We start from the raw sequence: 15,958 nt of genomic DNA on the forward strand, positions 1-15,958 counted from the left end.
ACGTGCAAACAGATGGTGCACAATGTGCTTGCATTCTGCGACAAAGAAGCATTAGAATGCCACCCTCTAATTCCAATTTCTCAGGCTACAAAACGTGCGAGTGCAATCGCCGGCGTATCAGAGGCGACTGTGAAGAGAATTCGCAGTGAAGCAAAGGGCGAAGATAACCCGCAATTTCGATCACCCCGAAAACGCCAGAGAAAAAGCGTTATTGAGAATGTCGCTTTAGACGATTTTGATACTGCTGTAATAAGAAGAATTTTACGTGGTCGAGAAAACTGTGCCAACCATTCGTAAATTGCTTCCTGTGTTGAACAAACGCATTGGGTTTCGTAGGAAACGTGAAACCTTAAGGAAAATTCTCCACGAGATCGGTTTTTGTTTCAAAAGGTCACAGAACAAAAGAAAGTTCATCATGGAACGAAACAATATAGTTTTAGCTAGAACCCTGTATTTGAGAACAGTACGACGTTACAGGGAAGAAAATAGGCCTCTTGTGTTTGTGGACAAAACGTGGATAGACACCAACCTTACATTTGGAAAGTGCTGGCAAAGTAAAGACGAATGTGGAGTGGTTCAAACCGGTAATGCTTCACGGCGCATAATTGTTTTGTGTGCGGGGGGAGAAATGGGTTTCATACCGAATTCAAATTTATTGTACAAAGCCAATACAACAAGTGGGGATTATCATGGTCAGATGAACTCGACGATCTTTGAAAAGTGGGCAAAGGAAAAACTAATTCCAAACCTTCCCCATAATGCTGTTGTTGTTATAGACAATGCCCCTTACCACTCTATCGTAGTGAACAAGGTTCCAACAGCTTCCAATACTAAGCAAGCAATTTTAGATTGGCTCGTTGCAAATAAGATCGTGCATTGTCCCCAAATGCGCAAAGTTGAGCTATTAGATCTGGTGAGAAGAAACGCACCTGCAAGGAAAATATTCAAATTCGACACGATACTCCAAGAACATGGTTACGTTGCTTTAAGGTTACCTCCTTATCATTGCGACATTAATGCAATTGAATATGTGTGGGCAGATGTGAAGAGATTTATTCGCGATCGCAACGTAACTGGTGACACAAATATGTCAAATCTGTTGATATACTCTGAACAGGCGATTAACAGTGTCACAGTCGAAAAGTGGAAGAAACACTGCTCTCATGTGTCTTCATTGGAAAATATCTATTGGGACAGAGACGGAATAATCGAAGAAGTCTGCGAGCCTCTGGTGGTCAATTTAAATGAGTGATGAGTCAGCTTCCGATTCGGATGACTTGGACGATTGAACTACTTTCACAAAAGGTATGCTATTTCACATTTTTTCACATAATTTTCTGCACAACGTCATTCAAATGTTTCTGTTTTTCTGTATGCTTATGTGTTGCACATCATCTTTACGAACATTTCACTTGCGTCATGTGTTTATTTTGTTGAAATGACGTTTTCTTTTTGTTTTATTTTTTGCCAAAATCTTGGAGAGGGCGCGACCCCCAACCACCATTCACCCTATAAGTGAAACTGCAATTCTTTACCCTACTATCCTTCTATTTAAATTGTAAGAAGGACAAACGGCATGGTTGTGCATGTCCCTCGGTTTTCGTTACTTATGTTCTGGTGGATAAGCATCCTAGCAGATTGGTAACACTGTTCAACGTGCAACCGCGAGCGGCGTTCTCCCGCCTGCCTTTCTATCGCCAACTTCCCCTTTTTCTTGGCACTTTGCCAACTGGAGCTCTCGAATCGCTGGTCAAACAGTAGTAGCAGTTCCCCAAAGTGGACAATTTCTGTTTTACACAATTGTTTATGTGTGGTATTTCTGTGACTCTGAATGTCTCTCTTTCAAGAAACACTCTACAGAGGTTGTTTCCGATCTATGGTGACGAAATTGCACATCTTTTGCAGCACCACCAAGCGTGAAGAGAACGAAGCTGCCAGTCGTGTGGGCACATTAGACCGTTGACTGTGCGTGCCAGGTGTGGTCATTGCATATCGGGAAGAATGCCGCCGAAAATCAGTGCATATTGGGAGGGTTACATAACTGAACTTTACGACGTAAACTACAGTTATAGTGCCATTATAAAACTGTGCAAGGAGCGTGGATTCACTCTGTCCAGAAATATCATAGGTGTTGAAAGGGGCAGTTAAGATGAGGTGTGGGATGATTCCTGTGGGGCAGAAACAGGCCAACTCCCGGTCTGCCACTAGCCGCACATCAGCTACAATTCGGGATGTCAGGGCGCTGGTCACCAGGGAGAATCCAGCCACACAGAGAAGTATCGCAAACCAGCTACAAACATCACTGAAGAGTGCACACCATCATTGACCACGATTTGGGTTTGGAAAAGAGACGCAAGGGGCGTGTTCATAAGCTCTTGCCAAAACACATCCAGGAACGTCGCACCAACTGTCGAAAGCTTTATGAGCGGCACCTGTCAGGTGAAAAATGGAAGTTCCTTGTTACATTGGATGAGGCATATGTTTATCTTGACTGTCACAAGCCACATGCAATTTGTTATCGATCGACAGGTTCGAGTGACTTTCAAAAATGGTTCACTGAATGTAAGGAAAGTTTTGGCACAGGTTTCATGATCATTGCTGGATACTCGTACAATGGCAAGCGTTGTGTTGCGAAAAATACGAAGGTTAATTCCGATTATTATCAGGCTAACGTCCTGACACCTTTATCGCCATGACATTCCCCATCTCTGCGGGAGGGATCAGAATCGTGTATGGGTGCATCAAGACAAGGTGTCAAGTCACACATCTCGCTCAACCCGCCTCTTCCTCCAACAAATGGCAGAAGAAACTGGAATTCGTGTCATTCCTTTCACAGACATTCCAGTGAAGTTACCTGATGCCTCACCGATGGACTTTTGCACCTTCGGCCTACTGAAACGAGCCTTGTCTCAGAGAAGACCCTGTACCATTGAAGGGCTATGGAAAGCCTGTCAGGAAGAGTGGTTGAGGCTGGACATGACTACACTTAACCTCTGTATGCACTGTTTCTCACTAATTTCAGAATTTTATCAACTCCAATAAACCTTGCCAATTAAATAATTATAAATATAATATATAAGATTTGATTTGCTTTATTTTACTTCACCTTTTGTGCCACTTTTGGCTAATTTGTGAAAATGAGGATGAGTGATGATATGATGAAATTAATGAATGGACACTCACAAATGTCAATGACCAGGCTGGGATTTGAACCCAGGATGCGAAATATAGTATATAAGAAATAAAATATAATTATAATATAAAATAATTATTCAAGAAACCTCAGCTATTCCAGCTGCCTTTATTCTCCATAGTAAACAACAGTATCAATAAATTAGAGACTGGGTGAGGCCCAGAGACATTTTCAGAAAAAAACTCCATCTAAGATCACTTACCCTGGGTCTCCTGTGTGACAGGCAAATCACCTATCAACTGGATCAAGAAAGTTTGATTTAACCCATGATCGGCTGCACTCTCTGTAGTCACGTCGTCGGTCGCAGGTGAGCGCGGCGCTCACCCTTGCTTTTCAGGAATATTTCACCGTATTTTAATTTTTTATAATTTACGTTTTGTACTTGTAATGATCTGTTTATTATAATCCTTCATATTCATTACATTTTTGTTTCAAAATGTTTATTTGTTTTCAAACAGCGTGGTATACTTCATCCAAGACAAGTCTCAGCGTTGTTCCTCTGAGGTAGTTCCATTTGGTCTCCTGAAATCTGATATGATATAAAATCACTGCAACACTTTTCGAATTTTCTATTGACATTACAAGAACGTAGGTATGAAAACACACTAGAAACAAGATAGACCTATTGACTAAATAATGCACAAATGTAAATAAAATAATATATAACGTAATCGGTTGCGTGTGAGCTCTGCGCTCACTCTGACAACACGATTTCCACAAGAATGGCCTCTCTAATAATGCTGTTTACGTCATCTCATAAAAATGTGATCAGGTCACTCGTGAAACTCTAAAAGTCAGCTAGAGAGCACCACAGGCCAATATTTTAAATACTGTTAAAATGTCATTTCCTTAAAATTTAAAGTGGAGCGGCGTTCATCAGCAACCGATCGTGGGTTAAGGATGTGAGGTACGTTTTCATTCTAAGAAGCACGAGGAGATGAATAAGAGGGAGATCTACACAGACTGTTGACTGGATTTTTATGTGGGTGCTTATGAAAATATTTTTCTTACGTAGTCTACAAATATATTACTCAATATAACTGAACAAAGACAAAAACATTGATCTGATTACTAAAAACTTGGACCTGAAGAGCGAGTGTTTTCATTTCTCATAAAAAATACACTGCAGCCAAAACTTGTTTATTAATGATATTATTATTAAGATTTATCTAGTTTATTAATAGACTTGAAGATACACTTACAACTCCAATGTGAGAAGTCCATAATCTAGAACTATTCTTGCTAATTATTGTGAATTTTGACATACTGAAAATAAATATGCTTCATATACGAAACTACACCTCTACCCCTTACATCCACTTGATGCACAGATAAACTAATAGGCACTGAACCAGTTTTGAGTTTAGCGAATGGGAGGTTTTCAAGTGTGCAGTGCTGCACAAAATAATTTGTAACAGGAAAACTATATACCATAGATAGTTGCAGTTAGTTTCTCTCCTCAATGTATTTGCACTCTTAAGGGAAGGGATGTTATTGTATCTTGTTTCCCCCAAAAAATATAATTAGAAGAAAAACAAGAAAATTTAGATTTTACAAAAAAATTCCAATTTGAAGAGCCCCTGTATGAAACCAACAAAAATGAAAAAATCTAAAATGCAGTGCCCTTAGGAGCCTACCAACCACATAAAGATTTGTTGATAATATTTCATAGCAAACATTCTTTCATTGGATTATCAATACTGATAAATACCTTAATCTAGCATTACGCTAGGTAAATACTGTTTTACTGTACCTAGCAATTTTCCTCACTGTGTGCTAAATAGGGGTCAAATTTGGGGTGGATGAATGCTTAAAAAAATACAATTTGGGGGAAATTTTGTCAACACTACTATTTTTTTTTTTATTTCATAATATATAATGATAATTTATATTTTATGATAAACTATGGAGCAATTTTCAGCATGTACTCATCACAATTGTAGGTACATGATAATGCTACATTTTGGAATTTTTCTGTTCACTCTGAATTACTATGGGACCATAGGGATTCCCCGAAATGGAATTTCTTGAGTGAATTACCCTATTTTCTTCTTCTTCTTCTTCTAATTGTGTCTGCATTGACATGAAATGTTAACATTGTACTTCCTGTGAAAACCCTAATCTAGCCATCTGATCCAAAATAAAACAAATTTCAACTCTCTACAATGAATAATTTTCACCTCTATGATATTTTAAAAACATTTCCATGCATTTGAAAAGGCTGCGCTTTAAAAATCTTAACCAATCAAAAATAAAACTCGCTTCTTAAAAACTTCCAACACTTGTATTGCATTGAAAACATAGTATGCCATACCTTCATGTGTATTTATGTAGGGCCATGCGTATTTCGTTTTTGATGAAAACACAGAATGTAAGATAACATGTTGTAATGTTTATTTTTCACATGTTTGAAAGGTATGAGGTGCATTTTCCTACCATGTTTTTTCCACGAAATGGTGTGAAATGAACTGCAAACTGGGAAATAAACTCTTAAACACGAAATTTGGAGATTATTTACTGACGCTACACTTTCTGAAGCCTGAATTATCCTGCAAATTATGCAAATCATGGAACAATGATTAATTTTGCTGTAAATATTTCAGAAGCAAAATGGACTCGTTTACACCGGAATAAACTTAATACTCTGACAACTACATAAATGTGCTATTAGAAGAGAAAAGCTTGTTTTGTGTAATAAGTGTAGTTTTTAATTCAAATTTATGATTTTATTCAATATTTTAACACCGTATATGTGCCCAATATCTTGATATTTTATTCACCATAAATATGTGGCCCAATATACATTCCATGTATGTACGTTATCTCTGGTTTTCAAGAAGTGACATGTTAAATGCCACCACATGGCACTGGGGATGCTTATTCCCAGCGATTCTCAAGAGGTTAGAGTGTAATGCAAACCACTGTGCAATATGCCTCCCCTGAAGCAAAATTACAACTACAAGATCAGGCATCGCTGCCCGATTGGGTCCATGCACCCCTCCATAAGCATGTTGTCCATGCAAAAATTAAATCTAGCATGGATCATTATAAAAATTAAGGACACAAATGTAACATTCACAATTTGATTTGAAATTCATTTTTAAATTCAAAAGATCAATTTACAATACATGAGGAACTTACACGTTCCATTAGCTTCCTATTTAAGCTTACATAATTCATGAAAAACAGATAAATATTAATTTACCTTATATCTAAGCACTGTATGAGAAAAGTAGTCATCAATATGGGATCTCTAATACTATGTACACTTTACACACACACACACACACATACTTCTGCTGATATGTTCAATTGTGCATCCGTCTTTCAGTAAAAAAAAACACAAAATAAACACCAATTTCCCGTGTAGATCAATCCTGCAACATTACACCTTTTCTATGAGATATGATCTTAAGACAAAACAGTTCATTTTCAAGACAGACAATAAACAGAGAGTTCCTATCATGTTATTTTGGCAGCTAGAAGCCTTGCAGTGGTTCCTGAGATGACAAGCCAAGAAGTGACACTAATTGCTCCTGGGACGCCGGTTGGCCAGCTTAGCAGAGAGTGAAATGGAAACAGCCATTCCTTTGGCAACACAATTAGAGGCTCCTGTTTGTATGACCACATAATATACAACAAAACCAGGCCCTGAAACACAAAGCACAGTGTAAAACATGTCTTTCAACCAACAATTAATCACAATACTATATAAAGTTGTGTGTTAATTTTAAAACTTATACCATGCACTAACATGACTCAGGTTTTGCATACAATTAAGTATATATTTAATTGTAGGGCTATTTCATCTAAAATCAAACAGGTAAGTATTCAAAATCAGCTGAAAAAATATATGGTTAAAAAACCACATGGCACATGTCCAAAAATAAAATATTTTCGTTTCCTGATGATTTGTTACAGTGTCACAAAGAAATACATTATTTGCTAAAAAACTTATGGAAGGAAAACAATGCAATTTTCAAACTACTATAAATCAAAAACAAAATATGATAGAGACTTAAGGTTTCTTTCATTTCAAAGTACTTCCAAAACCTTATTAAGGAATATATTTAAGAAACCGTCTTGAACTCCATAATTAAAAATTAAAATACAAAAATTTGCAATCTTTTTTCAAAGTTCAAAATTTTTTTTTCTGAAAAAGTGAAGAACCACAGGACATGAGTTTTACTGTGATATTAGAATATGGAATCAGTCCATGAGCCAGGGTTCAAAATTTCACTTATTGGTACCACCTGAGGTGGCAAGTTCTAGTAATTATTTTTGTAATGCTCCATGTGTGAGGGAAACTTTCTGATATGATAACCTCGGCAGAGTGGTAGCTTAAGGGGAGTTACAACCACATTTTGGACTGATAAATAGGGTTACTTCTTAGAAAGTACCTAATTCAAAGCAAAATAAGCTACAAATTCATTCCACATTACCTTATTTTAGCAAAAGTTGATTGCACATTGTAATGTGGAATGCAAGAGTAGGAACTAATCTCCAACAATTATTAGTTTTAGTAGTGGACTGCATTAAACAGACGACTGGGATTAGTTCGGTAAGTAAATAATGGTTAAGATGAAAGCTACAAGACATTTCATTGTTCATTGTTATATTGTAAGTTCAGAAAATTATTATTAGAAAACAAATTTGGACAATAACTGCAATGAAACGTTATAGGAATCGATCATCAATATATCATCGTCTGAGTCCTCGAGTTGAAAATCAGATCCTTCATCTTTCTGCTGTTTCTGGTTATTGCAGGTTTGCAACTTGCCTTTGTATGTGCACTTGATTCCATTGGGCAGGTAAGTTCAGTTTGCAGGAACGCACACAATTGAGTGCCAACAGTTCCAAAAGCACATCAGGTGTAGGTGGGGAACCCATCCATTGAATGACAAGATGTTCATCTTAACCATTAGTCCACCTATATTCTGTGGGGGTTAGCACTTTAAGCAAACCACACTTCCATATTGCTGTCTGGTAGTTGGCTCATAGAACATCCATGAAATGACAATCTCTGCATGGTGGCAGGTGGCTGGATTCAATCTCTCCCCTTTTGGTACAGAATATCTGATAGTCATGGGCGTCCGGAAGGGGGGGCAAGGGGGGGGCTGTGGCCCCCACCTGGAAAATGAAAGTCAACCAAAAATTATGTATTTCACACATATAATTTCATTTTAGCCGCAATAATATGTGTTAATTATTGCATGAACACCATAAATTCAAATTTAAGCAATGTTATTTTAGGGAACAACACTATTTTTGGGGAAATGTGCCTTCTTTGCCCCCCCCCCCCCCCGGAAAAAAATACCTTCCTTGCCCCTCCCTGGAAAAAATCCTGCGGACGTCCATGCTGATAGTACAATTCATTTAGTTCACCAGTTATTAAAATGGCAACATACATGCAGGAGGTAAACTGCTCAATCTTCTGAAAGACCTCCCATGACTGGCCAAGCTGACTAAAGAATTCCTAGTACGAGCTGTAGTGACCATCTTCAGACCTATGAGCTTTCCACAAGCGGCAAAGATACTCAGTGTCAAACCCTTTAAAGGCATTTAAGCCAATTAGACTATCGCACATGTTTTCTCCGATTGTATTTGCTAGCTTGTTGATGTCAACAAAATATGTCCGATGCTGAGTCCCACACATCTAGTAATTGGGACATGGAATTTTCTTTTGGAACCCCAGACAAAGAACCATGACATCGGTATCCTCAGCTGTAATCCTGATTGCTTATGACCCACAATTTGCAGCATGTAAGGCATGTAGGAACAGTCTAGTGTCAGCTCCTGTTGCGTGGACAGCAAATCTCCCACTTCATCCCACTCACTGTCCGTTACCTTGTAGCAGGTTTCCTTGCAGGTCACGTACAGGCCCTTGTCATTCAGCATCTTTCTGCATCATCCACTCTTCTACTTGGAACTTAATAAGGCTGGTCTTACCGAGAGTACACAATATTTTTTTCCAGTGCTAGATGTTGTGTCTTCCTGCATTGATGCTATACTTCCGCATCATGGCTGAAATCCTCTTCAATCTTTCAGTACGTTTGATTGAACGCTGGCGGTAGACACCACTTTGCACTCCCTAATGGACGGCCCTGTTCAAAGTCAACACTGCCAGCTGTGCGAAGGTTTAGTTGCTTCCAATCATTATTGCACAAGGTTCATCCCATCAGAGATGGAGGTTGAAGATGCTGGAATAGATTCAACTAAGGCAACATTCTCTTTGAGCTCTCTGGCAAATGCGGCCTTGTTTGTCTTGCTAAGTGAACAATTAACATTTGCTAGAGCCCATTGTAATAAGCCCAGTGGGTTGTCGTTAAGGGCCTCTTTCATGTTCAGTTACTAGCATTCTGTAACTAAAGGTCTATCTTTATAACCACTTCTTCTGTTTCTGATCTTTGGGTTTTCTTTGTGTAGACATTGGAGAAGATCTTCATGTATTGTTTGGCCATCTCATCATAATATTCCACTGAAGGTGAATCTTCACCTAACCGCATTCACTTAAATGTCTGGTAGGCTTCCTCTCTGACCTCAAGAGTTCTCAGATCATCCTTTGCTACATCCGGTGGAGCCATGCACAAGGTGGACACACAGTGGACATACTAACCAAGTTATCTTCATCAGGAGACATGGGATTCAGCCAACTGTTCTCCATGATATCGATGAGGGACTTTACATCTGTTTCGCCGTTTCTCATTATGGGACTTTCTAGATCTTGATGGGAAAATTTTAACCTGTTTTGACCTATCATGTGTGTCAGCTGCTTCAGATACATGCTTTTGTACTCAGCTGGAAGGTGGCACTTGGTCACTCACCTTCCTTCAAACTAAACCACTTTGGTTCCTCCTGTTGTCGAGGTATCTTTCTTCCTACTTTCTTTAATTGTTTGGTCAACAGGAATTCGACCAAAAGTGTTGGTAGAGCTGAGATGAACTGAAATGCCTCGCATTAATTCAGAATGCACATCATCTGGATGTGTAGTGGCCAGCTGACACTTTTGTGTACAGTAGCAAGCGTGCAAAATTCAGTTTGTCATATGCAAAGCAGCATGGTATCATCGCTCAAATGGATGATAAATGTAGCATCCTATCTCCCTCTCTAAATGGTCAGTGCAGGCCTAGAAAGATCTCCCATTATGTCTAAGTAAGACATTCAAAATGATGATAGGCTCATCTTCGCATTTATGAGAAACTGCACTCCTTATCTTCACACCAGCATGCAATTCCTGAAACTGCATTCAAACTTTCCTTGTGTTCTGTTGCTTGGTGTACTTTTCTGTCAAAAGATGCACCCTGCATCACAAGCCCAGGAGCCACATGGATATTGTAAAGCCGATTTCTCGACTCTTCATCAGGCGGCGGATCACTGGAACTGAACTGCTCTTTTGCAAGGACAGACCACATAAGTTTGTCCTTGGTAAAAATATCACTACACTTTTGGTGGGACTGGATTGCCGGAATGTGTTCATTTGAGATATATTTTGCAAGTTCCAAAAGTGGCATGTTTTTGCAAATTTTTGCTGCCCTCAGCAAAGTTCTCCACTGGTCCACATCATATAGTGAAAAGAGTGGATAATGCTCTCCACTTGGGGTCTCTTTGATGGAAGAGTGCTTCCCCGGCCACCTTCAGTCATACCAGAAACAAAGAAATTATAATATTTAACATGGTATTATCAAGTTAATCTTTTTCAGGCTTCATGATGAAGCAAAGACAATGATTACCAAAACGTTCAGATGGGACAAAGTCCCAATACACTGTCTATGTTATTTTTGTAATAATATTTATTATTGTAATAATAATAATCATTATTATATGCATAAATTTAGATTTAACAGTTATATTAAAAAGATCAAATGAAAAAAACAGTGATTATTCCAGAGAATATGGTTCCTTTGTTAAGTTTTGAACTTGCATAATACCAATTGATGCATGTCTGATGCAACTGATGCAAAGATATGTTACCTCCAAGAAAAGTGGAAAAGCTACTCATTTGGAAAGGTTATCACATATTATTTTACTTATATTGGTGCAACAGATATTTCAACACCATTGAAGTTTTGCCACCTTGGGTGGTACTGATATCTGGGCTGGCCCATGGACTATACTTGCAATGCCATTTCTGCACTAACATCTAACATTGTGTAGAAAATTCTTTGTATAAAATTAAAATATCCATCTTGACCTTCTTTTAGAAATCATTCTCTCAAAATTTCTGAAAATTGTACAGTATACTCTTTGGTTACTGTACTTGCAGGAGGTGCAATAAGACTGAGCAATATTTTTATGTGTAACCGGGGAGAATTTTTTAAAAAATGTCCTCCATGCTCCATATTTTTTCTTATCTTTAATGTAAAATATGTTACACTGGCAACACTGTTTCTAACTGCAGCTTATCAGGAAACCTGTAGAGCATCAAATGCATTATTGGCAACATTTTGTGCATTCATGCACACCCAAGTGCGTAGTGGTGAAAAACTACTTAAAATAGGGTCATTCCATACCATTTCGACCAACCCCTGTCACATCATAATTAATTATTGAATAACTTATTTTTATATCCTTCAAGTTTTTAAAATCGACATTTCAGGCTTGCATTTAGATCAGTCAGCCATTTTTAATTTGTCGCATGCAGCAACTTTACCATTTTCAGACGTTTATGAATATTGCTTTAACTTCATTCCATACGTAATGATCCAAAATTCATTTTCTTCTGAAGTAAATGCTCTTTCATTATGTTTATTGCCATTCGCAATGAATAGCTATATCTATTGCTTTGAACATTTTCACTAGAAGCGTTTTAAAGCTACTCTGGTGTTTTAAGATAGTTACATATGTAATACACATTTTAAAAAGTCTACTTTTCAAATGTATCAGGGTTGCCCAAATGAATTAGCTTAACTACGCAGAGCTTTGTGTTTTCTCTGGTAGGTGGCATTGTATGTAAGAAAGCATACATCTTATGCATACCTGATATTGTCTGATGGCACAGTGTGTTGTTTACATGTGCAGAAGCACGTTCACAACATAGATTCGTCCAAACGGGCCCAGCGAGCAGTTATTCAATTTTTGAAGGCAGATGTGCCATGATCTGCTGCAGCGTTTCCGCTGTGAAGTCCTTGAACGTGCTCCATACAGCCCCGATCTCTCGCCCTGTGACTACCACATCTTCGGGCCACTAAAAAAACATCTGAAGGGCCACCAGTTCGCCATCAATGCTGAGGTCCGTGATGCCGTTGAAGATTGGTTCCGCAGTCAACCACGGACGTTCTTCGCTCAGGGTATCCATACCCTTGTGATGTGCTGAGACACTTGCTTGAACTATGACAAGGTGACTATGTGTAGAGGATATGTCAGCCATGAATCAATTTTACTTCCTGTATGTTCATATATTCCAACCAATAAATCATTACAGAAAAAAAACAAGAGTCTCACTTTCATTTGGGCACTTTCATTTCATTTTTCAAAATCTTCCATTCTGGAGAGTTTATCGAAGAAAAAAAAGGCACCAGGCACCTCACAGATTTAACGATTTTCGGAATTATTTTTTGCATGCATTGTAATATAGCATGGAAACTAGCCTACTAGTCTGGGAGCAAAAATAGTACTCAACAAAATGAAAAAGTTTATTTCTGAAGAAAATGAATTTTGTGAGAGGCAGGAAACAGCGAAGGATGATGATGATGATGATGACATGTGTAATTATACAACAGAAGTTAAAGCATTATTCATGAACGTCTCAAAATGGTAAAATCACCACATGCGACAAATTAAAAATGCCAGACAGATCTAAATGCAAGCCTGAAATGTTGATTTTGAAAAATTGAAAGATATAGAAATAAGTCATTCAATAACTAATAATTGTTAAAAATTATGATGTGACAAGGATTGGTCAAAATGGTATGGAAAGACCCTATTTTAAGCAGTTTCTCACCACTACACACTCCTGCGTGCACGCATCCATGCACAAAATGTTCCCAATAATATATTTGATGCCAGGTATCCTGATAAGCAGCAGTTAGAAACAGTGTTGCCAGTGTAACATATTTTACAGTAAAAATTTTAAAAAATATGGAACATGGAGGACATTTCTTAAACAATTCTCCCTGGTTACACACAACAATATTGCTCAGTCTCATTGCACCTCCTGCAAATACAGTAACTAGACTATATTGTACAATTTTCAGAAATTTTGACATGGCTGTTTTTGAGATTTGTGTGATTTGGTGTTTTAAGTCCACTTTATGCACAGTAAGGCTAATCGGGACTGGACATACAGTTTAAAGTGGGATCCGAACTACCACCACTGGGTATCGAACTCGGGACCCCTTGATTATAAGGCGACAACATTACCACTACGCCATTCGAGAGACCTTAGCCTTTAAAGAAAACAAAATAACATGTGCAAATAAACGCATGGCATGTTAGCTGCAAAGGGAAGGAAAGGAATTTTCACTTTTCTCTTCTAAATGGAGGTAAAATTTGGGTAATGCTTTATTTTCAATTATTTGAAAATTGAATAGCATTTATTTCACTTTCCAATGCAAAGAGCACAATGAACCAAACAAAAGTTTTCTCTCCACGTTTTCCAGTAGGCAGTGGCAAGGGCCATCGTGCCCCAACTGGTGTGCCTACAGGGTCCGTTCTGAAAGTATCCGAACTGTCCGCAGTGCGGCGTGAGAATCGGTCGAGGGTTTGGGTAAGCTGCGCCAGGTGGCAGTGGGGATCTTAACCTTCAAAACAAGGCCTTGCTCAGTTGTCTGCGAGCAGTGGTTGAGGTGCAATCGCTCGTGTTGTGTACACAGAAAAAATGTCACATCGAGAATTTGCAGTTGGTGGATTTGGTGAAAATGGAGCGCACGCTGTGAAATTTTGTGTTAAATTGAAAAAAAAAAAAACTTACAGAGACTTTAACCATGCTACGGGAGGTTTACGGCGAGGAAGTGATGTCCCGCACGCAAGGTTAGACATGGCACACGGCGTTCAAGGAAGGATGGGAGGTGGTCGAGGACGAAGAATGCTCAGGGAGGCCGTTCACGTCAAAAACGGAGGTAAATGTGGCCCGTGTGAAAGCTCTGTAAGACAAAGACAGGCATTTAAGTCTCCAGATGAATGCAGAGGAGGTGGGACTGGCGAAAATGCAAGTTTTTGAAATTGTTACCCAAAACTTGAACATGCACAAAATCTGTGCAAATATGGTTCTGAAGATTTTGATGGACGATCAAATGCAGTGTCGTGTGGGAATTGCCCGCAAAATTGTGGAATGTGTGGACGGTGACGAAATGTTTCTCGACCGAGTGATAACCGGGGATGAAACCTGGCTATTCGAGTATGACCCCCGAAAGCAAGAGACAAAGTTCAGAATGGCATACCCTCGTGTCCCCTCGTCAAAAGAAGGCCCGGATGTCAAAATCAAAGGTGAAGACAATGCTCCTTGTCTTTTTCGACGCGAAGGGGGTCGTGCACAAAGAGTTTGTACCTCCTGGGACCACCGTGAATGCAGCTTACTACAAAACAGTGCTTCAGTGTCTCCGACAGAGGGTCCAGCACGTCCGGTCTGACATCGCCGACAGGTGGGTGCTTCACCACGACAACATGCCGGCTCACACAGCACTGTTGGTAGGTGAGTTTTTGGCCAACGTACACGTGGCAATGCTGCCTCATCCCCCTTACAGCCCGAACTTGGCACCGGCTGACTTCTTTTTGTTTCCCAAGGTCAAAAGGGTGCTCAAGGGGAGCGTTTTGCATCAATTGAAGAGGTTCAAGCTGCCACGAACACAGCATCGAAGAGCGTGTCAGTCAAGGACTTAAAGGACTGCTGTGAACAATGGAAAAGTTGCTATACTCGCTGTATTGAGGCTGAAGGTGCCTACATTGAAGAATATTGACAGCAGTTGTAATTGTCATCAATAAATTGTTTGCACATAAATAAGTTCGGATACTTTCAGAACGGACCCTGTATGGTCAGATATACATTTGGGACTTAATGAAAATTTAATTTCTATTTATGTTTAATTCCTTATACTTCCCTTGCTTCCTCTGAAAAGTTGGAAAAAATTAAACATGTCATTATGTCAGGGAACCGACTAGATAAAAAGAGGAAGACAATTTTTACTAAATTTATATCTTTGCAAACTGACAATAACTTTAATTTAATAGGGTGCCAGTAATTTCACAGGGCACTATGTCATCAACGCTATTTCTATTTTTATCTGTTTTGCTTGTTCGGCACCCCATTTGTCCTTAGCGTACAGGCAACCACCCCACGCAGACCCCCACCCCTTTTACAACTCTCTTTTTAATATATAATTTATTTTACAAAGGTAAGAACTCTTGGAGACACAACAAATGGACACATACATCAACTACAGACATGAATGAATCACTTAGATTCTTCATGAAATACTTGCTGTTTTATATAGAATACTCTGCCAGTAAATTTTATATGGGTACTTTATGAATATCTGTTGGAAGAAATTATACCTACAAATAGTGTCACTGCTTTTCTACTCACAACTTTCGGTTTCTTTCTGCCTGGTATCATTATCTCTAGCTTCTTCAGCCAGTTTTGCAGTAAAATTTCAGACATTGCTACACTAAGCAGAACGACAACACAGGAACTGAGATGCTACTCTGAGACCAGGGTTGCTACGATTTTTTTTATTATAAAATTCCCTGACACAATTTAAGGTTTTCCAGTCAAAAAATGATTTTTTTCCAGAAATGTTTAAGATGATGATTTTTGCCTTTGAATCTTGT

The 15,958-nt window shown here is 38.8% G+C and overlaps 1 protein-coding gene across 1 annotated transcript in view; it reads right to left on the minus strand.

Annotated features, from left to right (window-relative positions):
* Positions 1-4,054: 4,054 nt before the first annotated feature.
* LOC146002610 (guided entry of tail-anchored proteins factor 1) overlaps positions 4,055-15,958 on the minus strand; it is a 41,471-nt gene continuing 29,567 nt past the window's right edge. The window contains exon 4 of the mRNA XM_083140575.1: positions 4,055-6,844. Coding sequence (XP_082996701.1) covers positions 6,656-6,844 — 189 coding nt within the window. The 3' untranslated portion in view covers positions 4,055-6,655. The remainder of the gene's footprint in view (positions 6,845-15,958) is intronic.

Source organism: Lepisma saccharinum, chromosome 18 (assembly GCF_977018435.1).
Source record: "Lepisma saccharinum chromosome 18, izLepSacc3.1, whole genome shotgun sequence".
NCBI lineage: Eukaryota > Metazoa > Arthropoda > Insecta > Zygentoma > Lepismatidae > Lepisma > Lepisma saccharinum.